Genomic DNA, 25,604 nt, shown 5'->3' on the forward strand with positions numbered 1-25,604 from the left:
GCCCGCCTTGGCTCGGAACCGCGGTTTGGCTGGAACTGAGCCCGTCAGGCTCCTGCTGCCGCTCGCTTGGGTTTCGCTAAGTGGTAGTGCGAGGTCACCGCGTCCCGGATTCCATTCCAGGAGCCATTAGGGGATTCTGGAGTGTGGGGCTCGCCCGGTCTGCGGATGCTCGCACCTAGTGTTCGCGGCGTGCTGGTAGTGTTCGGTAGGGTTGGGATCCCTATGCAGCGGACACTGGCTTCTCCAGGTGCCTCGGCACTCCGGGCCTGGAACTGTTGGCTGCTGCCGCCTCTCTCCTGTGAGCAGTCGCTGGGAGTGCGGAGTCGCGGACCGGCCTTAGAGTGGCTGGAGCCTAGAATCCGAAGGGAAAGACAAATTGTATTGCACTTTGTAGTAATGTCGGAGCAAGAGATTTGATCCCAGATTTCGTTGTGCCACAGTCACACGTGGAACTTGTTGAAAATCATTTCCAGCATGCTGCTGTCGATATAGCTGACATGCCAGATTTGGGTAAGACTTGGAAGTCTGTACGATGAAAAACGCCTTCAGGGTTTGAAATTGGTGGGTCCCAGACCACCTTGATAAACGCTATTGTGTTTGTAACCTCTTATCCAAAAAGGCCACCCGCATTGCCAAGAATTCAAGAAAACAGCCAAACATTTAAGAATCAATTGGGAAATACTATTCCAAATAACCATGTATAATCTGTTTTATTTCTAAAGCAAAATGAGATTTCTTGGCCTATCACATTCAGAATTTTAGCAAATTGGCAAACTGCTGGCAAAATAAGATGAACACTAGGAATCAAGGTTCAGTTACAACAGGGTCACAATTGATTAGTGTCTAGTAAGTATTAGGCTGCTCTGTTGGTGCTGGGAATAGAAACATTTACAAGGTATAGTCTCTGCCCCCCTGGAGGTAGTAGATGCATTGGGGAATGAGGAAGAGAAAGAAGAGGCAAATATTTGAGAGGGTGAACCAAACTGCCTTGGGGAGAGACTTTCTGGATTAAGTGTTGTATTGTTTTCCCATTGCAGCTATGTAATAAAATACCACAAATTTAGTGGCTTAACCAACAGACTTTTAACCAAGAGGTATAAAGAGGCAATTGTGAATACATTCCAGAGCTGTAAAATATTCCGCCTGTGGTTAACAATACTATATTGTACACTGTGTTGTTGAGAGTACATCCCATGTTAAGTGTTCTTACCACAATTAAAGAAACAAGATACAAAATTAGTAAGGTGTTTTGGGTTAGCACAAGAAGGGTTTCACTGGGTTAAAGTTAAAATGTTGACAGGATTGCCTTCCTTGGAGGCTCTGGGAGAGACCAGGTTTTGTTTGTTTGTTTGTTTGTTTGTGTCTTTAAAAAAATATTTATTTGAGAGGTAGAGTTACAGACAGAGAGAGGGAGAGACAGAGAGGTCTTCCATCCACTGGTTCACTCCACAATTGAATGCAATGGCCAGAGCCGGGACAAGCTGAAGCCAGGAGCCAGGAGCTTCTGTGTCTCCCATGCAGGTGGGCCATCTACTGCTTTCCCAGGCCATAGCAGAGAGCTGGATTGGAAAAAGAGCCGCCCGGATGAACTGGTGCCCATATGGGATACTGGTGCCACAGCACCAGCCTCCTTGTTTTTGCCTTTTTCAACTTCTGGAAACTGCCCAAATTACTTGGTTTATTGCCCCTTTCTACCTTCAAAGCTAGTGGTGTATTACAGTTTCTCACTTTGTGTTACTCTCTTCTACCTCCCTCTCCTACTTTTAGGGCTTCTTGTGATTACAGTGGTCCAATCCAGGTAATTTCTCTGTCTTAAGATCAGCTACTGGAGCCGGTGTTGTGGCTTAACAGATAAAGCCATCACTTGCAATACTGGCATTCCATATGGTGGCTGGTTCGTGTCCTACCTGCTCCACTTCCAATCCAGCTCCCTGCTAATGGCCTGGGAAAGCAATGGAGTATCGCCTATGTGCTTGGGCCCCTGCTACCGTCATGGGAGACCTAGAAGAAGCTCCTGGCTCCTGGCTTCAGCCCGGCCCAGTGCTGGCTGTTGCAACCATCTGGGGAGTGAACCAAAGGATGGAAGACCTCTGTCTCTCCCTCTCTCTCTAGCTCTGCTTTTCAAATAAATGAATAAATCTTTGGAAAAAAAAAAAAAAGATCAGCTACTTAGCAATTTATATCCATGTGCAGCCTTAATCCTCATCTGCCATTTTACATTTTCACAGGCTGTGAGGATTAGCACAAAGCCATGTTTGGAAGCGTCCGGGGGAGGAGGGATTACCTGCCTATAGATGTATGAGAAATGAGATCAGTGTAGAAAGGGCAAGACAAGGGTCAGCCATTAAGGAATCAAGTACAGTGGCTGGGACACAGCCTTTCTGACAAGCATTATGTGAGCCTCTTTATCGCAAACACTCCCAGAATTGAAAACATCAGAGAAAATTAAATATTTTCCCTGTTCTAATGCGAGGTGGTTCTTTTTGTTATGCATTAAATCTCATCAGTTTTGCCCTGATCAGGTAAGCCCTCAGCTCTCTAGAGACCTAGGAAGCGTGTTTAGAACCTTCACGTTCCCGTCCACTTGCCAGGTTAACCAGAAGTATGCTGACACTTGATACTCTCGGGCTGTTAAGCTAGACCTTCACGCTCTAACAGTTTGCATTTTGGCAATGATAGAAACTACATAGTCTTTGGGACTTGGCACTAGACCTACCTTTTTTTCTACAATAAATGAATTGGGCCTGCATTGTGGCACAGCAGTTGAAGCTGCTACCTGTGACACCAGCATTGAGTCTGGACTCCTCCATTTCTGATCCAGCTCCCTGCTAAAGTTCTTGGGAAGGCAGTGGATGATGGCCCCCAAGTACTTGGACCCTTGTCACCCATGTGGGAAACTTGAATGGGGTTCCTGGCTCCTGGCCTCAGCCCAGCCCAACCCCAACTGTTGTGGCCATATGGTGGGAGTGAACCAGGGGACGGAAGATCTCTGTCCCTCCCTTCCCCAGTAACTCTGCCTTTCAAATACATAAGTCTTGAAAAACAATGCAATGAAGTTACTACTGACTTCTGTCTGTAAAACAAATTCCTTAACTGCAAAATATTATTTATTACTGGAGATACACATTTTTTTAAAATTTTTAAAATTTTATTTATTTATTTTTTAAAGGCAGAGTGGACAGTGAGAGACAGAGAGAAAGGTCTTCCTTTTGCCGTTGGTTCACCCTCCAATGGCCGCCGCGGTAGGCGCGCTGCGGCCTGCGCACCACGCTGATCCGATGGCAGGAGCCAGGTGCTTCTCCTGGTCTCCCATGCAGGTGCAGGGCCCAAGCACTTGGTACATCCTCCACTGCACTCCCGGGCCACAGCAGAGAGCTGGCCTGGAAGAGGGGCAACTGAGACAGGATCGGTGCCCCGACCGGGACTAGAACCCTGTGTGCTAGAGCCGTGGCGCCGGCGAGACACACTTTCAAAACCATACTTCCTGGGTATATTTCATGTAGTAAAGAACACTGTAGTCACACACACCCTTAGCCCATCTTAAGCTATTCACATTCTAAACCTGTGCAATGCGAATTTCTAGTATCAAGGAATTGAATGTAAATTTCACTGCTGGGGACAGGCATTTGGCCTAGCAGTTAGGATGCCCCGACCACATGGGATATGGTAGTGCTTGGGTTGAGTCCCAGCTCTGCTCCTGATTCCAGTTTCCTGCTAATGTAGAACCCAGGCAGCAGTAATGACTCAAGTACTTAAGTTCCTGCCATCCACAAAAGAAACCAAGACTGAGTTCCCAGTTCCTGGCTTTGGCCTGGCCCAATGCAGACTATTGCTGGCATTTGAGGAGTGAACCAGCAGTTGGAAGCTCCTTCATTCCCCTCTCTCTTCCTGCCGTCTGCTTCTCAAATAAATAAATAAATAACTAAATTAATTAATTTTAAAAAATTCTCACTGCTAATTTTCCCACTCCAGGTAAATACTTTTACTTCCCATTAGCTTTGGAATCTCCTGGGGCAGATTATTGTGGGAGAGGTAATGTTTACATTGGATCAATAGAGAGGACATAGAGTTTGGGAGGTCTCTTATTAAAATACCTTAGTGATCAGGTTGAACAAAAAAAGATTGGCAAACTTGATAGAATTTCCAACAAACTATGGGAATTTTTTGTTTGTTTGTTTGAAAGGCAGAAACACAGAACAAAACCTTCTATTTGGAGTCACTCTCCAAATGCCCACAGTAGCCTTAGGCTAAAATCAGGACCCAGCAACTCATCTTAGTCTCCCCATATGAGTATCGGTAACACAAGTACTTGAGCCATCACCTACTGCCTTTCAGAGTCTGCAGTAGCAGGGAGTTGGATCAGAAACAGGCAGGACAGATTCAGGGATTCCCACATGGGATGTGAGTGTCCCAAGCAGTAGTCTGGCCACTGGCCCAAGTACCTACCCCAAAAGATAGACTTTTAAGTCTCATATAACAAACCTCTTACCAAAAGAGGATGATTTTCCTTCCCTACAGGCAAGTGAGAGGTAGGGAAATGGATAAAACTTGGTCAAAGATTACAAAGTTACAGTTAGGAGGGATAGTATTTAATCTGATGGCTCTGGTAATCAGATTGATAGGATCATTCCATACCATATACAACATAACATCACTGGGTACCAGTAATTATATATAATTATAATTTGTCAAGTGAATAAAATTTAAAAACTTTGAGGAGAGAAACCTCTTACCTAAAGTTAATTTCGATATGAGCTTAAAATTCTTTTTTCAATATCAAGAATATCAGAATTGGAATAATCTTGGTTCCTAATACATCAATACATCCTTAGTTTAGGTTTATGCATGGCTTGATTTTATTTACATATTAGCTATTTACCTTTAATCATATAATAAGCACTGATAAACCTATCCTCCAAGGATATCCTATATCTAACCCCATAGTCTCCACACCCCCAAATCCCATCCTATCATTCTGAATGTCATAGCCATTATTTCTTTGCTTGTTTATATCATTTCATTATTTTTGAATTATTATCTTTAAAAATTTTTGTTTGAAAGGCAGAGAGTCAGAGACAACCAGACAGAGACTTTTCATCTGCTGGTTCACTCCCCCAATGCCTACAGCTGCCAGGCCCGGGGAAGGCTGAAGCCAAGAGCCTGGAACTCAATCTAGGTCTCTCACATAGGTGGCAAAGTCCTGAGTACTTACGCCCTTACATGCTGCCTCCCAGGGTGCACATTAGCAGGAAGCTGTAATGGAAGTAGAGGCAGAACTAGAACCAGGCCCTCCAATATGGGATGTAGACATCCTAAGAGGTCACAACTTCACTTAACTTATCCCTCTACTTTTAATATAATTTTAACGATCATGTACTCATCTATTCATAAATATATACCAGTGTGTATTATTTGTTGTATTGTTTTTAAAATATATTTATCTTCCAGGCCAGCTCTCTGCTGTGGCCAGGGAGTGCAGTGGAGGATGGCCCAAGTCCTTGGGCCCTGCACCCCATGGGAGACCAGCATAAGCACCTGGCTCCTGCCATCGGATCAGCGTGGTGCGCCGGCCGCAGCGCGCCTACCGCGGTGGCCATTGGAGGGTGAACCAACGGCAAAAGGAAGACCTTTCTCTCTTTCTCTCTCTCACTGTCCACTCTGCCTGTCAAAAAATAAAAAAAATAAAATAAAATAAAAATAAAAATATATTTATCTGAAAGGCAGAGAGACAAATATAAAGAAAGCCCCCTTAGGGCTGGTGCTGTGGCACAGTGAGTTAATTCTCAGCCTGTGGCTGCAGTATCCCATATGGGTGCTGGTTCTCATCTCAGCTGCTCCTTTTGCAATCCAACTCTCTGCTATGGCCTGGGAAAACAGTGGAAGAGGCACCTGGCTCCTGTCTTCGGATTGGTACAGCTCTGGCTGTTGTGGCCATTTGGGGAGTGAACCAGCAGACGGAAGACCTCTCTCTCTGTCTCCCTCTCACTGTCTGTAACTCTACCTCTCAAATAACTAAATAAAATCTTAGAAAGAAAGAAAGAAAGAAAGAAAGAAAGAAAGAAAGAAAGAAAGAAAGAGAAAGAAAGAGAGAAAGAAAGCCCCTGTCCACTAGTTAGGGTCTGATTTTTTTTTTTTTTTTAATTTATTTGACAGGTAGAGTTATAGACAGAGAGAGACAGACAGAAAGGTCTTCCCTCCATTGGTTCACTCCCCAAATGGCCGCTATGGCCAGCGCCGCGCCTATCCGAAGCCAGGAGCCAGGTGCTTCTTCCTGGTCTCCCATGCGGGTGCAGGGATCCAAGCACTTGGGCCATCCTCCACTGCCCTCCTGGGCCAAGCAGAGAGCCGGACTAGAAGAGGAGCAACGGGGACTAGAATCCGTCGCCCACATGGGATGCCAGTGCGGCAGGCGGAGGATTAACCAAGTGAGCCGTGGCGCCAGCAGGGTCTGCATTAACAAGAAGCTGGACCCAGGAATTGTAGGTGGGAATTGAACCCAGGTACTCCAATGTAGGACATGTGTCTTAACCAGCTTCCTTCCCTCTTTCTTTCTTCCTTCCTTCCTCCCTCCCTCCCTTCCTTCCTTCCTTCCCCCTCCCTCCCTCCCTCTCTTCCTTCCTTTCTTCCTTCCTTCCTTCCTTCTTCCCTCCCTCCCTCCCTCCCTCCTTTCCTTTCTTCCTTCTTATTTTAAAGGCAGAGATACAGACAGAAAGTGAGAGACAGAGAGGTCTTCCATCTGCTGGTTCAATCCCCAAAATTGTTGTAATGTTTGGAGCTGGTCCAATCCAAAGTCAGGAGCCAGGAGTGTCCTCCAGGTCTTCCTCATGGGTGCAGGGGCCCAAGCATTTGGGCCACCTTCCACTGCTCTCTTAGATCATAAGCAGTGAGCTGGATTTGTAATAGAGCAGCCAGAACTTGAACTGGTGCCCATATGGGATGCTGGTGCCATAGGCAGTGATTTAACCTACTACTATATGGCACTGGCCCCTTAACCAACAACTTCACCACTGGGCCAAATACCTGCCACTGTGGGTTAATTTTTAGCTTTTAAAAAGACTGTTATGCTGTATGTAATCTTTTGAGAGGTACAGTTTTCCCTTAATACTGTTAGGATTTCTGTAGAGTGTGGGTCACTGACATTCATTCTTTTAGAATGTTGTATAATTTTGTTATGCAAAATTCTATTTTCTTTTCTTTTCTTTTTTTTTTTTTTTTTGACAGGCAGAGTGGACAATGAGAGAGAGACTGAGAGAAAGGTCTTCCTTTTGCCGTTGGTTCACCCTCCAATGGCCGCCAAGGTAGGCGCGCTGCGGCCGGCGCACCACGCTGATCCGATGGCAGGAGCCAGGTGCTTATCCTGGTCTACCATGCGGGTGCAGGGCCCAAGCACTTGGGCCATCCTCCACTGCCTTCCCGGGCCACAGCAGAGAGCTGGCCTGGAAGAGGGGCAACCGGGACAGAATCCGGTGCCCCGACCGGGACTAGAACCTGGTGTGCCGGCACCGCAAGGTGGAGGATTAGCCTGTTGAGCCATGGCGCCGGCCAAAAGCAAAATTCTATTTTCACCCAGTTTCCTGTTGATAGTCATTTAGACTGTTTTCAGATTTTTGTGAGCTGTGCAACTATAAATAAAGACCAACTATGTATTTAAAAAAATCAAAATCAAAATTGTTAATAAAACAAAAGATTTTAAATGCTAATTAGTAGTGTTTAAAATAAAAAGTATTAATCCCCCTGTAAGCATATCTCCAGGGTTAACCAATGTTAAAATTGGATATCTCTTTCTGGACTCTCTTTAATGTAATATATATATATGTATAAACATATAATACACCATACATATTAAATTTTAAAACAAAAAGAGAATCTATAATTGCTGTTTTCTATAACAATATATCATGGGTATCATCACTTGTTAATATATAGAGACCAAGGGGCCAACATTGTGACACAGTGGGTTAAGGTAACAAAATGCCCCCTGATTTGAGTCTCCACTGCTCTGTCCAATCCAACTTCCTGTTAATGAGCCCAAAAAGGTAGCACTTGACCCAAGTGATTGGGTGCCTGACACCTACATGGGATTCCTCGATCAAGTTCCTGGCTCCTGGCTCCTGGTCTCAGCCTAGCCTAGCCCTGGCTGTTGTACCTTTTAGGGAGTGAACCAGCAGATGGAAGATCTCTGACTCTTTCTGTGTCACCTTGCCTTTTGAGTACATAAATAAATCTTTAACTATATATGTAAATAAAGAGAGATATACTTCATTCTTTAAAAAGAAAGTTTATTGTACTTGAGAGGCAGAGTGACAGAGAGGGGACTTTCATCAACTGTTTCACTCTTCCTGGGGTTGGGCCAGGCCAAAGCCAGGAGCCAGGAACTCCATCCAGGTCTCCCATATGAGTGGCATGGGTCAAATTGACGTAATTGGGCCATCTTCTACTACCTTCTCAGCCCACTAGCAGGGATCTGGATTGGAAAGAGAGGAGCTGGGACTCGAACTTGTACTCCAATATGGGATGCTGGAATCATAGGTCACAGCTTAATCAGCTGCTCCACAGTGCCAGCCCCTACTTCATTCTTTTTAAGAGTTCTTTGGTGTTTCTTAACATATCAATATTTATATTACAAATCCCCAATTTATGGAAATTCTGCTTATTTTTAATTTTTTGCTATTATACACAATATTGTAATACTGTTTCTTCCACATACATCTTTGGGCATTTGTGGGATTATTACCTTAAGATCATTTTCTAGGAGTGGAATTGCTGGATTGAAGGGTATGAATTTTTATTTTTAGTGATTAGCATATTTGCTCATTTATTACAGCCCTTCAAAACCCAGTTTCCTTATCCCAGTACAGAGCTCAGAGTGGGGGAATACCTAGTCAATCCTGAAGTTCAAGAGAGGCTTCTTTAAGGAGGTGACTCCTTGATGAGATATAGTCAAACCATCAAAAGAGCATAAAGGTAATCTGCAAGGAGTCAAATCTGAGAGTTCAAAAGCTGGATTCCCCATTGTGCTTGTTCAAATGCACCTCACCCACAGTAAGCATCATTTACATATTTACCAGATAGAGGCTGTCTTTGTCTTTTTTTTTTCTCCCTCTTAGTTACCCTTCAGAAGGATTTCATAAACCATTTCCTGGTCTAGAGAACACAGGAACAATGGACACTGAAAGTGTTCCTTCAGAGATCATAGAAAAAGAACGAAAGACTTTGCTTGAAATCCTCCAACAAGATCCGGATTCTATCTTGGACATGTTAACCTCTCGGAGACTGATTTCTGAAGAAGAGTTTGAGACTTTGGAGAATGTCACAGACCCCCTGAAGAAAAGTCGAAAGCTGTTAATCTTGGTGCAGAAAAAAGGAGAAGTGAGCTGTCAGCATTTTCTCAAATGTTTATTCAGTACTTTTCCAGAGTCAGCTGCTGTTTGGGGCTTAAGTCGTGGTAAGTTGAATTTTTACACTTTTGAGGGTGTGAGGGAGGGGGTAGAAAAAAAGAATTTTTGCCTTCATTTTTGTTTGTTTTTTTTTTTTTCCCAGATGTAAATTTCACTGAAATAGGAGATGGGGAAAAATGCCCAAAATTGAAAAAGCAGGGAATGATGTTTCTTATTGGTTTAGAGGATTGATAAATTGTCCAAATTGTCCCCCAAACTTCTGGTTGTTTTAGCACTCAGTGTTCTGACCCTGACATCCTAAGCTCAAAGGATAGGAAAGAGAATATTATTAGTAATGACACCGTCTGGGGTCTCTTTTTCAAGTAAGTAAATGCATGGGTATTCATAGTTCTAAGACCATAGGTGGCATCTTTCACTTAGTATAGCTATTTTGAAAGCTTAGGGAAAATAACTTTTAGCCTATAGAGATGGTGGATTAGCAACTTAATTTTCTCTGTAATAATGTTAGCAGAACCCCATTTTCTTTTTTTTTTAAATATTTTTTTTTTTTGACAGGCAGAGTGGACAGTGAGAGAGAGAGAGACAGAGAGAAAGGTCTTCCTTTGCCATTGGTTCACCCTCCAATGGCCGCCGCGGCTGGCGCGCTACGGCCGGCACACCGCGCTGATCCGAAGGCAGGAGCCAGGTGCTTCTCCTGGTCTCCCATGGGGTGCAGGGCCCAAGCACGTGGGCCATCCTCCACTGTACTCCCTGGCCACAGCAGAGAGCTGGCCTGGAAGAGGGGCAACTGGGACAGAATCTGGTGCCCCGACCGGGACTAGAACCCGGTGTGCCGGCGCCGCAAGGCGGAGGATTAGCCTAGTGAGCTGCAGCACCGGCCAGAACCCCATTTTCTGAAATAATTAAAATGCTAATGCTAATTCTTTTCAAATTTATTTAATATATGTTTTAAATTTAAAAAAAAAACAAAGATTTATTTACACATTTGAAAACTATAGTGGCAGAAAAAGGGAGAGATGGAAAGGTCTTCCATCCACTGGGTCACTCCCCAGATAGCCCCAACAGCTGGGGCTGTTACAGGCAAGAGCCAGAAGCCTGGAACTCCATTTGGGCCTCCCATGTGGGTGGTAGGAGCCCAAGCACCCAGGCTATCCTCCACTGCCCTTCCAGGTGCATTAGCAGGAAGCTGGATCAGATCTGGAGCAGCCAGGACTTCAAACAGCACTCTGACATAGGATGCTGGAATTGCCAGCAGCAGATTAACCTGCTGCACCGCAATGCCAGCCCCTATGTTTTGATTTATTTAGCACTTAATAATTGTACATATTTGTGGGGTACAGTATAATATTTTAATATGTATTTCTAGTGTATATAATCAGATCAGTATTATTGACATATCCATCACCTCAACTGTCCATTATATTTTTTGTGTTAGAAATATTCAAAATCCTATTAATTGTTTTGAAATATGTACAAAAGCTTGGGGCTGACACTGTGGTATAGCAGGTAAAGCCACTGCCTTAAGTGCCAGCATCCCATATGGGCACCGGTTCTAGTCCAGCCACTTTACTTCCTATCCAGCTCTCTGCTGTGGCCTGGGAAAGCAATGGAAAATGACCCAAGTCCTTGGGCCTCTGCACCCTCTTGGGAGACCTGGAAGAAGCTCCTGGCTCCTGGCTTCGAATCGGCTCAACTCTGGCCATTGCGTCCATTTGGGGAGTGAACCAGCAGATGGAAGACCTCTCTCTCTCTCTCTCTCTCTCTCTCTCTCTCTCTCTCTCTTTCTCTCTCTCTGTGTAACTCTGACCTTCATATAAATGAATAAATAAATCTTTTTTAAAAAGAAATATATGCAAAAGCTAATTCTTAAGTGGATTGATGATAACCAGTGGTAGATACTGGAGTGGTTTTTCCAGAATGTGTTGTTGTTTCACAATTCTGTAAATTACCACTAGAGGCAGGAGGAGCTCCTTTTCTAGGAACTGAAAAAATACTCAGTATTATTTTAAGGGATGTTAGAGAGGTCCAGGGCTCAGATGAAACAATGAATATTAATGATCTCTAATGTTAGACAGCCACATATACTTAGAAAATTAAGTTTTATTATTTCTAGGGCATACTATTCAAATTAGCCCCCTTTTTAAAACTGATTAGAAATTATTGGGATGAGATTTCATTGGCAATTGTCCCCAGGAAGCCAAGTTTCTGTAGGTTACACTAAGTCCACAAGTAAATACTCTTAAATAAGATTCAATTATTTTGTTTCACTCACTTACCCTGTGAAATTACTGTGAAGGGCTGAAACTTTTGAACAAGGTGTTGGTATAATCTGACTTTTTTTCCCAATGAGAAAGAAGAAAGTTATGACAGTTGACTTGTGTTGCTATGCAAATTTTGTGGAAGTGGAAGATATTTCTTCCTTCCAGTTAAGAAAAGAAGGATGATGCTTTGAGGTCTTGCAACTAGAGTTATTATACAATTTCTTTTTGTTAATATGCAGAAACAAAACAAATAACCAAACTTCCTTGTTCTTTTCAGAATGTTTAATGCATGAGAATAATGCACCTCCTCAATCCATGGGGAATGATGCCTTTGCACTTGGAAAGAATCCTGAGAACACATTGTCCTTTAAAGAGAAGGAACTCTTGGAATTGGAAACCTCTGGGATTTTCAGAAACAAGAAAACTACATGTAAGGAAACTGTTTTGTCTTTCAGTGAGAATAAGAAAGAAAACAACACACTGAAAGTCTCATTGCCAAATTCAATTGAAGAAGTTGAATACAAAGTTCCAGCAACAATTACCTATTTAAAGGATGGGCAGAGATATGAGGAGCCTGATGATTCCTTGTATTTAGGGGAAGAGGAGTATCTGGAAATTGTTGGATACCCTAAAGATGCAGAACCCACTGTGGAAGAGAGGGATTTTGAAGACCCAGGGCACATTGTATATGATGTGGAAGGGAACTCTGAGTATTCAGAAGCTGTGGCGTTTTCTGATGAAAAGCAGAGTGATGAGGACTCAGAAACCAGCATTTCACTGGAGGAGGAGGAGGAAAGTATGGAAGGTATGGATGTGATGTGTGTAATTAGTTAGGCAACAACACAAAGGAGCACTCAGAACCTAGGCAATGATGGACAGTACAGTGGCCCCTCAGGATCCACAGGTGATTGGTTCCAGGACCCCCTAGGGATGTTAAATTCTGCAGAATGCTCCAAATGGCATAGTATTTGTATGACATCTATGTATATCTCCCTATATACTTTTAATAACACCTTAAACAATGTAAATGCTATGTAAATAGTTAGATTTTATTGCTTAGGGAGTAATGACAATAAGGATGTCCACACATATTCAGTAGAGATGGTAATTGTTTTTCAAATATTTTTGATCTGTGGTTGGTTGAATATGAGGATATGGAACCTGTGAATACAGAGGGATGACTGTTTAGCAAAAGTAAATATTGATATTCAGCTTATAGGTTTCTGTGATCACCTCCCATAGTGCATGTAAGGAGTTGCTAACCCTTAATCTTAGGTGTCACCTTCCATTCTTCAGATTAGACCATATTAGTCATTAAAGTGCCTATGTAATGAAAGAGGCACGCAGAATGTAGGTATAACCATTGAAATGAAAATAGTAGACGTATTTGTGTTGAGTGGTTTGAGATTCCCAAATCTTGTTACTTGGCTTGATTTAATTCATAGCTTATTTATTTAGAAGGCAGAGTGACAGAAAGGGAGAGATAGAGAGAGAGAGAAAGAAGTCTTCCACTTACTGGGTCACTCCCCAAATGTCTTTAATGGCTAGGGCTGGACCAGATGGAAGTTGGGCCAGGAACTCCATCCAGGTCTTCCACATGGTATCAAGGGCCCAAGGTCTTAGGCCATCTTCTCCTGCTTTCCCAGGCACATTATCAGGGACCTGGGTTGGAAATGGGGTAGCCGGGGCTGAAACTTGCACTCCCCTGTGGGAAGCTGGTATCACAAGTCATAGCTTAATTCACTATGTCACAATGCCAGCTACAATGTCATCTTTATGAAGAGAATTATATCAGTACAGTATGTTTTTCTTTTTAAAGCTATTTTATTTAGTTAGTTTGAAAGGCAGAGAGAAAGAGACAGACAGACAGGTCTTCCATATGCTAGTTTACTCCTCAAATACCTGCAACAGCCAGGACTGGCCTAGGCTGATGCCCAGAAGCCTAGAACTCCATCCTGGTCTCCCATATGGGCAGTAGGGAACCAAGTACTTGAGCCATCATTTGCTGCATTCAAAGGTGTACATTAAGAGAAATCTAGATCAGAAGCTGAGTAGCCAAGACTCAAACCAGGCTCTTGAATATGAGATGTGTGCATCCCAAATGATGTTGTATTATAACTGCTGTTATAATACCTACCCATCAGCACAGTGTCTTGAATCTGAATATTTCTTATGAAAATTCAAAACATGAGAAGTGTTTCTTTTGGAGAGATAATATCTGGGAAATAAACCTCACCAACTCTGAGTGAAGAATGGAGAACACCATCTCACATTAAGTCCAAATCCTGGGGCTTTTAATTGTCTTCTGTGTAGGAAAATAATTTCTCCTAAGGTTCTTATAATGACGTACCACAAAATGGGCGGCTTAAACAATAGAAAACAAAAGTTGATTATCTTGCTGTTATGAAGGTCAGAAGTCTGAGGTCAAGGTTCTGGTAAGGTTGGTCCCTTCTATGAAGAAGAATTTGTTAGTAGTCTTTGATGGTTTGCTGCAATCCTTTTGATGTTCCTCAGATTGTAGGAATAAAAGTGTGGTCTACCTTCATTTTTTTTTTTTTTTTTTGACAGGCAGAGTGGACAGTAGAGGGAGACAGAGAGAAAGGTCTTCCTTTGCCATTGGTTCACCCTCCAATGGCCGCCGCGGTAGGCGCGCTGCGGCCGGCGCACCGCGCTGTTCCGATGGCAGGAGCCAGGTGCTTCTCCTGGTCTCCCATGGGGTGCAGGGCCCAAGCACTTGGGCCATCCTTCACTGCACTCCCTGGCCACAGCAGAGAGCTGGCCTGGAAGAGGGGCAACCAGGACAGAATCCGGTGCCCTGACCGGGACTAGAACCTGGTGTGCCGGCGCCGCAAGGCGGAGGATTAGCCTGTTAAGCCATGGCGCTGGCCTGGTCTACCTTCATTTTTAAATGGCTTCTCCCTGAGTGGGTGTCTCTATGTCCAAATTTTCCTTTTTAATGACATCAGTCACACTGGACTAGGGGCCACTCTAATGACTCATCTCGCCGGCGCCGTGGCTCAACAGGCTAATCCTCCGCTTTGCGGCGCCGGCACACCAGGTTCTAGTCCCAGTCGGGGCACCGGATTCTGTCCCGGTTGCCCCTCTTCCAGGCGAGCTCTCTATTGTGGCCAGGGAGTGCAGTGGAGGATGGCCCAAGTTCTTGGGCCCTGCACCCGCATGGGATACCAGGAGAAGCACCTGGCTCCTGGCTTCGGATCAGCGTGGTGCGCCGGCCGCAGTGCACCGCCTGCGGCAGCCATTGGAGGGTGAACCAACGGTAAAGGAAGACCTTTCTCTCTGTCTCTCTCTCTCACTATCCACTCTGCCTGTGGAAAAAAAAAAAAAAAGACTCAACTAATTATGTCTGTAATGCCCCTGCTTTCAAGTAATATTACAATCTCTGTACTGAAACTTAAGATTTCAATATATGAATTTATGGTAGACAAAATTCAACCCACACCTCTTGTCTTACCCTCATACCCCTTTCCTTTCCTTTTTTTTTTTTTTTTTTTTTTTTTTGGACAGGCAGAGTTTGTGAGAGAGAGAGAAACAGAGAGAAAGGTCTTCCTTTTCCATTGGTTCACCCCCCAAATGGGCGCTATGGCCAGCGCGCTGCAACGGGTGTGCTGCACCAATCTGAAGCCAGGAGCCAGGTGCTTCCTCCTGGCCTCCTCCTGGGTGCAGGGCCCAAGCACTTGGGCCATCCTCCACTGCCTTCCCGGGCCACAGCAGAGAGCTGGACTGGAAGAGGAGCAACCAGGACAGAATCCGGTGTCCCAGCCGGGTCTAGAACCTGGGGTGCCATCGCCGCAGGTGGAGGATTAGCCTAGTGAGCCACGGCGCCGGCCCTCATACACCTTTCCAATACATTTATATTAGTTGTTACATGAGGTTGAATTTATTAAATAATTTAGTGCATAGTATAACTGTTGTTCAGCACAAAGCCATTTTTGCCTCTATTCCATTTTTTCCTTCATTCCTCATTCTCATTCATCTTATTCCCCAGGTAACATCATAATATTGCCATGTGTTTCTTGGGTATTATTATTTTGTTTGCATAAGTTTTTTTCTGTATTAGTTATTTATTGCCATAATAATGCTACATAACAAACCATCTCAAAATTGAGTCGCTGAAAACAAGTTTATTATTGTTCACATGTCTGTGTTTAGCTGAGCAGTTCTTCTGGTCTTCACCTGTGCATTTTTATCCAAGTAGTTGTAAACTGGTCTCTCATATGGTATCACGCTACTTTGAGCTTGTTCTGAAAGAAAGATCGGAGTAAGTGGGGTATATTTGCTTATTAAAGATGTATTAATTTACTTGAAAGGCAGAGTGATGGTAAGAGGAGAAAGAGGGATGGATGGATAGAGGGAGGGAGGGAGAGAGGAAGACGGAAAGAGAAAGAGAGAGAGAGATCGATCTTCATCTGCTGGTTTACTCCCCAGATGCCCACAATAGCCAAGGTTGAGCCATGCTGAAGCCAAGATTCCAGAACTCCAACTGGGTCTTCCATATGGGTGTCAGGGACCAGAGTATGTTGGCCATCATCCGTCTCTCCCTCCCAGGTACTTTAGAAACTAGATTGCAAGTGGAGTAGGCTGAACTTGAACCAGCACTCTGATACAGGATGTAAGCATCCTGAGCAGTGGCTTATCACACTGCATCACAATATCCATCCAGCAGGGTATATTCTTATGGTGAGGGCAGAGGAATTGGCAGGTGTGGGTGTGGGTGTGGGGCGATGAGGGTAGGGGAGAAAGAAAGAGGGAGGCCGGGAGAGAGTGAGCAAGAAGTAAAGGCCCTTTGAGGCTTGCTCTTAAGAATTTCAGGCCCTGTTTTTTAGGAGTGCTTAATAAATCACTGCAAATGAGTGTTTAGAACAACAGAAATTTATTATTCACAGTTTTGGGGAACAGAGTCTGAAATCAGAGCATCAGCAGGATTCTGCTCCCTTTGATGGTACTGGGGAAGGATCTATTCCAGACGGGTCTCCTAGCTTCTGGTACCCTCACGTATTTCTTTGTATATGACCATCTTCTCCCTGTGTTCTCTTCATGTTAGCTTTCCTGTAGACACGTCTGTATGTCCAAATTTCATTTTTTGTAAGGATACCAGTAATACTGGATTAGAGCCTGCTGTAATGACCACATTTTAACATGATTATCTCTGTTTACAGACCTCCTCCTCCTCCTCCTCCTCCTTCTTCTTCTTCTTCTTCAGATTTGTTTTATTTATTTGAAAGGCAGAGTTACAGAGAGAGGTAGAGACAGAGAGAGAGGTCTTCAATCCTCTGGTTCAAATGGCTACAACAGCAGGAGCTGAGTTGATCCAAAGCCAGGAGCAAGGAGCTTCTTCCAGGTCTCCCACGTGTGTGCAGGGGCCCAAGGACTTGGGCCATCTTCTACTGCTTTCTCAGGTGCGTTAGCAGGGAGCTGGATCAAAAGTGGAGCAGCTGGGACTTGAATCGGCTCCCATATGGGATGCCGGCACTGAAGGCCTGGGCTTTAACCCACTGAGCCACAGCACTGACCCCAAGAGACCTTATTTTCATAGTAAGTCCACATTCTGATATTACTGGGGCATTTCTGTATATCTTTTTTTTTCGGAGGATACAAATCACCCTATGACACTATCACTTCTGCCACATTTTGTTGGCCAAAGAAAATCACAAAGACAACCCAGATTCAAAGGGTTGGAAAAACAAATTCCACTTCTTACAAAACAGGATTGCAAAAGATATGAAGACCAAGAAAGCCATTAATTGTGGCTATGATTGCAATCAATCTAATACCTTGTTAACAAACCAAGTCAAGAAAAGTCTTAGAACTTTCATTGTTTAAAAAGATTTATTTTATTTATTTGACAGAAAGAGTTACAGAGAAAGGTAGACACACAGAGAGACAAAGAGAGGTCTTCCATCCGCTGATTCACTCCCCAAATTGCCACAACAGCTAGAGCTGAGCTGATCCGAAGTCAGGAGCCAGGAGCTTCTTCCATGTTTCCCATGTGGTTGCAGGGGCCAAAGGACTTGGGCCATCTTCCACTGCTTTTCCAGGCGCATTCGCAGGGAGCTGCATCAAAAGTGGAACAGCCGAGACTTGAACAGGCGTCCATATGGGTTGCTGGCACTGCAGCCAGGGACTTTAACCCACTGCGCCACAGCATCAGCCCAAAAAGTTTTAGTACTTTCAGTATTGTAATAGCTTCCCATCCACTCTAGTTGACTAGAGGAATGTGGCTATCCATTGTCTCTCACTTGAATAATGTTTGTCTGTGTGGCTGGGAACTGAAAATAAAATCCAAACGTCTCTAAGTCAAAACAGGATTTTTGGGGTAGGTGTTGTGGTGAGGCAGTTTAAGCTGCTGTTTGGGACATTTGCATCCCATATTAAAGTGCTTGTTCTAGTCATGGCTACTCTGTTGTGATACAACTTCATGCCAGTAAACCTGGGAGGCAGCGTATGATGGACCCAGGTACTTGTGTTCCTGCCGTTCATGTGGGAAACCCAGATGGAGTCTTGGCTCCTGGCTTTGACCTAGCCCAGCCCTGGGTGTTGTGACCATTTGGGTAGTGAAGTAGTGGATGCAAGATCTCTCTCTTCCCAGTCTCTATCATTCCTGTCACTCTGCCTTTCAAATACATACATTTTTTAAAAACAAATATTACATAGACAGTAAAAAACACAAGGTCCTCATGTTTTTTTGTAATGTTAAATTTCCTACTTTTCCCAAAATACAGAGTTAAATCCATTTATCAGGAAGACTGGGTTGTAGTATGGGGCTGGTGCTATTGCGTAGTGGATAAAGCTGCTGCCTGCAATGCCAGCATCCCATATGGATGCCGGTTTGAGACCTGGTTCCTCCACTTCCTATCCAGCTCTCTGCTATGGCCTTGGAAAACTGTGGAAGATGGCCCAAGTCCGTGGGCCCCTGCACCTGACTGGGAGACCTGAAAGAAAGCTCCTGGCTCCTGGCTTCGGATTGGTGCAGTTTTGGCTGTTGTGGCTAATTAGGGAATGAATCAGCAGATGGAAGACCTCTCTCTCTGCCTCTCCTCTCTGTGTATAAGTCTGACTTTCAAATAAATAAGTAAATCTTTAAGAAAAAAAAATAGATTGTAGTATTATAGTTCTAAGAATATGGATTTTTTATGTTTCATTTCTCAATTAACCTGACCTCAAATTTTTAAATTTTTTAAAAAAAATTTATTTGAAATTCAGAGTTACAGAGACAGAGGGAAAGACAGAGAGAGATCTTTTCCACTCACTGGTTCACTCCCCAGTTGGTAGCAACAACCAGAGGTAGGCCAGGCTGAAGCCAGCAGCCAGGAGCTTCTTCCAGGTCTCCAACATGGGTGCAGAAGCCCAAGCACTTGGGCCATCTTATGTTTTCCCAGGTGCATTAGCAGGGAGCTGGCTCCTCTCAAATTTAAAATCCCTTCTTAGTGGGTGGGAGCTGAAATATTTGTTCATTTCTTTTTGCCTTAGGTAGGCTATTTTTGTGAGTTTTTGATTTGAAAAAATGGTATTAGATCCTAGATATTATTAGTTACTTTTTTTCGCCTAGCTCTGTGTTTAATTAGATATGTCCTTGTTTGTATCCACTCTGTTTCTTCTATCTGCTCCATGTAGCACCACTGATACCTTGTCAGCAGTAGACATCTGGCTTGGATTGTGTGGATGCCGATATCTGTGCTGAAAAAGTAGAGAATTGTCATCCTAAGGCAAAGTATGAATAAGTAACAACAGAACTTAAAAGCTTTTTTTTTAAGATTTATTTCTTATTTATTTGAATGACAGAGTTACAGAGAAAGGGAGAGACAGATCTTTCATTTGCTGATTCACTCCCCAGATTGCTGCAAAGGCTGAGGCTGGGCCTGGCCAGGCCAAAGTCAGGAGCCTGGAACTTCATTAGGGTCTCCCACCTGGGTGCAGGGACCCAAATACTTGGGCCATCCTCCTGTGCTTTCCCTAGACACATTAGCAGGGAGCTGGTTTTGAAGTAGAGCAGCTTGGAAACAAATTGGTAGGCATATGCGATGCCTGCATCACAGGCAGCAGCTTAACCAGCTACACTGCAACACGGGCCCCTTAAAACTTTCTGCTTGCCCTGGGAACCCTTCATGCTAGCATCAACTCCCCTTCTCATTCATTTTTTTTTGCTCCAACACATATACCAGTTCAAGCAACTTAAAGATTTCTTGTATTTATTTTTGCTGATTGCTAAAATCTGTTTTTTTCCCCTTCTGTTGTTTCTTGTAAGCTCTTTTTAAAGAGGATTTAACAAGCTTACATTAACTTGATGTTGTAAGGAGTAAATCCACTCTTATCTTCCTGTACTAAGCTGTATCTCTATTTTCAAGAATTAGCTAGAAGATACATTTAAAAGTCAGAGCTGAGGGGATGGCGCCATGGTGTAGTGGGTACAGCCACTGCCTGCAATCCCAGCATCCCATATGGGCACCTGTTCATGTCCTGGCTGCTCAACTTCTAATCCAGCTCTCTGCTAATGGCCTAGGAAAAGCAACGGAAGATGGCATAAGTGCTTGGGCCCCTGCTACCCAAGTAGGAGACCTAGAAGAAGCTCCTGGCTCCTGGATTCTGCCTGGCCTAGTCCTGGCCATTTTAGCCATTGGGGATTGAACCAGCAGATAGAAGATCTCTTCCTCTCTCTCAGTAACTCTGACTTTCAAATAAATAAATAAATTTTTAAAAAATAAAAATAAGAAATAAGTCAGAGATCAGGAGAAATTAGGGACAACATCTAAGTTCTGAGAAAACTTTGAAATAAAATCTCCAGTTTCTCCAAATTTAATCAAGTGATAGATTTATGAAATCAGCACCAATCTTGAAAAATCTCATACTTGTATATAACAAAGCATTAACAAGATCTTTCACTGTTGCATGGACATTAGAAAAACAATAGCAACAACAACAACAAAACAAACAGAACTGGAAAATCTAAATAGTCATCTATAATTAAGAACATATTGGTCCATCCAAACTGGGGAGTACCATGAAATGGCTCAAATTAAATGGTAGATTTCTATATGCTGAACTAAAAAAAAAAAGTGAAAAGAATACTATTAAATGAAATGAAGTTGCAAAGTCATTTGTTTAGTATGATAACATATTTTAAAAGATTTCTCTGAAGGGTAGAGTTACATAGAGGAGAAAGAGAAAAAGATCTTCCATCTATTGGTTCACTCCCCAAATGGCTGCAACAGTCAGGGCTGGACTGGGCTGGACCAAAGCCAGGAGCCAAGAGCTTCATCTGCGTCTCTCACATGGGTTGGCAGGGTCCCAAGTATTTGGGCCAACTTCTGCTGCTTTCCCAGGTACATTAAGAGGGAGCTGGATCAGAAGTGGAGCAGCTAGGACTCAAACCAGTGCTTATATGGGATGCTGGCATAGCAGGTGGTGACTTAACCTGATGCATCATAATACAGGCCTAGAACAGTATCCATTAAGCAAAACTGAATGTTTCTGAATATGCATACATACTTATGTGCTTGCCTAGAGAAAGTATGGGAAGCCAATATACCATACCATGTTGATATTTTTGTTAGAAGGGAAGCAGAATTGGCAAAGTGGTAAAAAGGGACTTTCACTTTATTTGTATCATTTCATCTTTTCTAGTGAAAATGTCGATTACTTTAAGTCAGTAGAGGGAAAATGATTTTGAACAGGGTATTCACTGAGTATCTTCTCTTCTACAGAAAGAAAAAAGGTATTTAAAGATGTCCTGTCACATTTGAACATGGATAGAAGCAGAAAACTTCTGCCAGAGTTTGTTAACCAATTCTCCTTAGATCGAGGACATAGGTGGACCCCTGAGACTCCAGGAGACTTAGCCTGGAATTTCTTGGTAAAAGTTCAAGCACTGGATGTGACAGCCAGAGATTCATTCCTCAGGCACAGGATTCTGGATGAAGACAATAAAGAGGGATCACTGAATGGAGTGGAGAAGTTGGAAACTCAAGATGTACAAATCATCAATCCCCTTGATGTCATTTGCGCCTCCATGCTGTGTGCAGATAGCTCTTTGCAACGTGAAGTCATGTCAAACATGTATCAGTGCCAGTTTGCTCTTCCCCTGCTACTACCAGATGCAGAAAACAACAAAAGCATCTTAATGCTGGCGGCCATGAAGGACATTGTGAAGAATCAGTCAACACAGTCCTCAGGAGGGCCTGTAGGGGATACTGAAAAGTTTCTGACTCACATGAAGTTGCCTGTCATCTCCTTTGTGCGTTTGGGACACTGTAGCTTCTCGAAGTCCAGGATCCTCAACACATTGCTCAGCCCTGCCCAACTGGAACCACATAAAATATTTCTCCATCAGGATTTGCCTATTTCAGTGCTTCCCCGGCAAATCTCTGATGGCCTGGTTGAAATAACATGGTGCTTTTCTGGTAATGTTGATCTAAAGGAAACCTCTAATGTTTTCCAAAAGCCTGTTGCTGTGGCCAACCTTCGTGGAGATCTAGAAAGCTTTTGGACACAATTTGGTTTCTTGTTAGAAATTTCCTCAGCCATGTTTTTTTTCACTGACTGCCTAGGTGAGAAAGAATGGAATTTGCTAATGTTTTTAGGAGACGCGGCCATTAAAAGATGTTACTTTATTCTCAGTCCTCAAGCCAAGGAGAATGAAGAAGCCCAGGTTTTCCAGAGGATCCTGAAATTGAAACCATCACAGCTACTGTTTTGGGAGGGGGAGGAAGGTGGGGATAGGAGGAAGAGCATGAAGGGCCTTCAAGCTGCCCTCCAGGAAGTGATGTCCTCTTCACTCAGGTCTGTATCTGTGGAGGACATGGCCTCCCTGGCCAGGGAGTTGGGAATTCAGGTAGACCAAGACTTTGAGAATAGTCAAGGAATTCACGTTTCTCCCAGTGAAAATGTGGCTGGAATAACTGAAGGTTATGATCAACAAATTCTTAGCCAGCAAAAAAGCTTATCTGAAAGCCAAACTAAGATGCCTGTTAGCAAGCCTGGAGCTAGATACGAAGTCAGCCAGAATTGTCAGAATTTTCACCACACCCCAGTATTCATGCCTCGTGGAGGAAACTCCCAGCCCTTATCAAGCAGAACTGGAGGTAACTCTAATCATGTTTCCTTAAAAGCTCCCTTGATTAGGGGCTCCCTCCTTGGGTCAGAGCAGAGATTTAAGTGGTTCTGTCCTTTGCCCTTTCATTATACAAGGGCTCATGGCCAAGGTACAAGTTTTGGCACTCAATGCCTCCAATCCCAGATGTTTTATTCAGGTGCAAGATTCATGGACTTTTCAAGAAGTGCTCGAGGACATCCCACCAATGGAATACTTGGGAGCCCACCGATTCCCATTTTTCAGTCTGTGGGGGCCTATCCTGGGAGAACACAAACAGTGGGAGCTGGGGCAGTTGTCTCCCAGGTGAGCCATTCCAATTCCCTAGGTTTACAGCCTGCAGGAGCTGTAAGGAAACCACAGCCTGGGCCAGCCTGGGCCCAAGGAACACAGCTGACTAAAGCAACTGAAACACTTATGAGAACAACTTCTTCTATTAAAGAGCCTCAGTTCTTCGAAACAACAGGAACCATGCAAAAATCGGTAAAACCTGCTCCTCTGCAAGGTGCCCAGCTAAAGACAGAAGGACAACCTTCAAATCCCACTTTCCAAACAAGATCCCATTCTATCTCTGAGAACAAACTTTTACCCAGCTCTCAGTTCAAATCCAATCAGTCCAAGCCATCCCAAGTTCAGCATTTCCAGTCTAAACCTTCTCAACCTGTGTCATCTAAAACTAATCCTCAGGCAAAACCCCCTCAGCTCCAACCCTTCCAAGCTGTACCTGCTCTACCCAAACCCACCCAACTCATGCCACATCATCCCCAGCCCTCTCAAAATAAGCCTTCCCAGCCAAGATTCCCCAGACTCCCTCAACCTAACTTATCCCAGACCAGTTCTTCAAAGGGCAAGGCAAGTCACTCAAGAGGAAGGCCCAAGAGGGTTGGGAAGCACTAAAGTGCTTAGTCCAGAGATCCCTGAAACATGTTCTTCATGTGGGCCACTCCCATCACAGAGAAATCCCAGGAGAGGTTCCTGTCCTTAGCCTGACACAGAAAAAAGGCATGCAAGGCCCACATTGATATCATTAACATATTCATGACAGTTGGATCCCTAGCCAAGAGAAAAAAATAATTAAGGATAGGACTAAATAATAAATTAATTGAATCCAGTCTTGAGTATTAGCTAATGTTTAACTTGAATGCAGGAATTGAAGACTGTGAGACAGCCCTACTTGAAGAAAAATGGAATTGGGGGGTCTCTAATTGCAGGGTGACTATAAAAGAGGCCTCATATGGTCTCAGTGTTGCAAGAAAAACTACCTTAGATGTTTGCTATTCTAGAGGTACCCTGGTCAGAATCTCAGCCAATGGGCAGATAACCCTGCTTATTTTGGGATGATTAAATCAATTTGCCCTAATAAAACAGCTTGCCCTAATATAACACTTGGAAAATAAAATTTTCTCCTTTGATCCTTCCAAATAGAAATAATAATCTAACAGCCAACAAAATAAATTATTTTGCCTTGACTTTAGAAATGACCTGTGTATTTCAAATTTTAAATATTCATAATAGTTAAGAGAGTTTGGCTTATTAGAAAATCTGGTATATTATGTTAACCTGATGATTTCAATTTAAAACATATTTTTAGTTTTTATCTTAGGGTTGTGATTTTGAGTTGAAAAGATTGAGATAAATTTCCAAAGTTTGTAAAAAGGTATTGAATGTTTCATATAATGTAAGATACACAAAATTTATGATTTTATCAGGTTTGTATTCTAGACACTTGGATAAGTTCTGCTAATTAGAAGCCTAAGTAAAAAGAATATATTAAATTTAAAACATTAAGTAGAGTTTAATTAACTGAATTTTAGGATGACACCAAATATTAATAAAAGACCACTTTAAAAGTAGGTGTTAATTCAATCCCATCAAGGTGGCATGTACCAATGCCATCTTACTAGTCAAAATGATCAGTTTAAATTCATAATTGATCATAGTGGTAGGATTAAGAGTCAAAGGGATCACATAAACCAGACTAGTGTCTGCTAATAATAACTGATAGAAATAAAAAGGAGAGAACAATCCAACATGGGAAGTGGGATACACAGCAGATTCATAGAATGGCAGATGTCCTAAACAGCACTCTGGCCTCAGAATCAACCCCAAAGGCATTCGGATCTGGCTAAAAAGGCCATGAGAATTTCACAGGCATGGAAAGCCAAGACACTGTGGCAAAAAAAAAAAAAAAAAAAAAAAAAAAAACCTAAATGAAAGATCTCTGTGAGTGATATCCCAGTGGAAAGAACGGGCCATCAAAGAAGGAGGCACCTTTCTCTGAAGGGAGGAGAGAACTTGCACCTTGACTATGGCCTTGTCTAAATAAGATCGGAGTTTGTGAACTCAAGAGGCTTCAATAGCCTTGGCAACTCGTGACAAGAGCCTCAGGTGATTACTGACATCATAAATAAGAGTGTCAATTGTTAAATCAATAACGGGAGTCACTGCACCTACTCCCCAAGTAGGATCTCAGTCCTTAATGTGTTGTACTATGTGAATTAACGGTAAAGCTACTACTCAAACAGTATTCTATACTTTGTGTGTCTGTGTGGGTGCAGTCTGTTGAAATCTTTACTTAGTATATACTAAGTTGATCTTCTGTATATAAAGATAATTGAAAATGAATCTTGATGAAGAATGGGATGGGAGAGGGAGTGGGAGATGGGATGGTTGCAGGTGGAGGGAGGTTATGAGGGGAAAAGCTGCTATAATCCAAAAGTTGTACTTTGGAAATTTATATTTGTTAAATAAAAGTTGAAAAAAAATAAAAAAGTGTATGGAAAAAACTGAATTAAAAATAAATTTTATTATGGAGTATGAAAAAAAGTAGGCGTTAAAATT

General features: G+C 43.1%; 1 protein-coding gene across 2 annotated transcripts; it reads left to right on the plus strand.

Annotated features, from left to right (window-relative positions):
- The first annotated feature begins 80 nt into the window (after positions 1–80).
- On the plus strand, positions 81–25,311 carry CARD6 (caspase recruitment domain family member 6). Of its 2 annotated transcripts, XM_062212164.1 has the most exons (5): positions 81–510; positions 7,222–7,298; positions 9,108–9,445; positions 11,937–12,464; positions 21,379–25,311. In XM_062212164.1, the coding sequence occupies exons 2-5, from the start codon at positions 7,234–7,236 to the stop codon at positions 23,658–23,660; spliced, it is 3,213 nt and encodes a 1,070-aa protein (XP_062068148.1). In that variant the 5' UTR covers positions 81–510; positions 7,222–7,233; the 3' UTR covers positions 23,661–25,311. The 2 variants fall into 2 exon arrangements, with proteins under 2 accessions (XP_062068148.1, XP_062068149.1); XM_062212165.1 differs by lacking the exon at positions 7,222–7,298.
- The last annotated feature ends 293 nt before the right edge of the window (positions 25,312–25,604 follow it).

Source organism: Lepus europaeus, chromosome 15 (genome assembly GCF_033115175.1).
Source record: "Lepus europaeus isolate LE1 chromosome 15, mLepTim1.pri, whole genome shotgun sequence".
Lineage (NCBI taxonomy): Eukaryota > Metazoa > Chordata > Mammalia > Lagomorpha > Leporidae > Lepus > Lepus europaeus.

Coding starts and splice junctions, on each gene's coding strand:
- CARD6 (XM_062212164.1), top strand. CDS start 7,234: ATGAGAGAGAGACTGAGAGAAAGGTCTTCCTTTTGCCGTTGGTTCACC. Junction 7,299..9,107: donor ACCCTCCAATGGCCGCCAAG/GTAGGCGCGCTG, acceptor TCTCCCTCTTAG/TTACCCTTCAGAAGGATTTC. Junction 12,465..21,378: donor GGAGGAGGAAAGTATGGAAG/GTATGGATGTGA, acceptor TCTCTTCTACAG/AAAGAAAAAAGGTATTTAAA.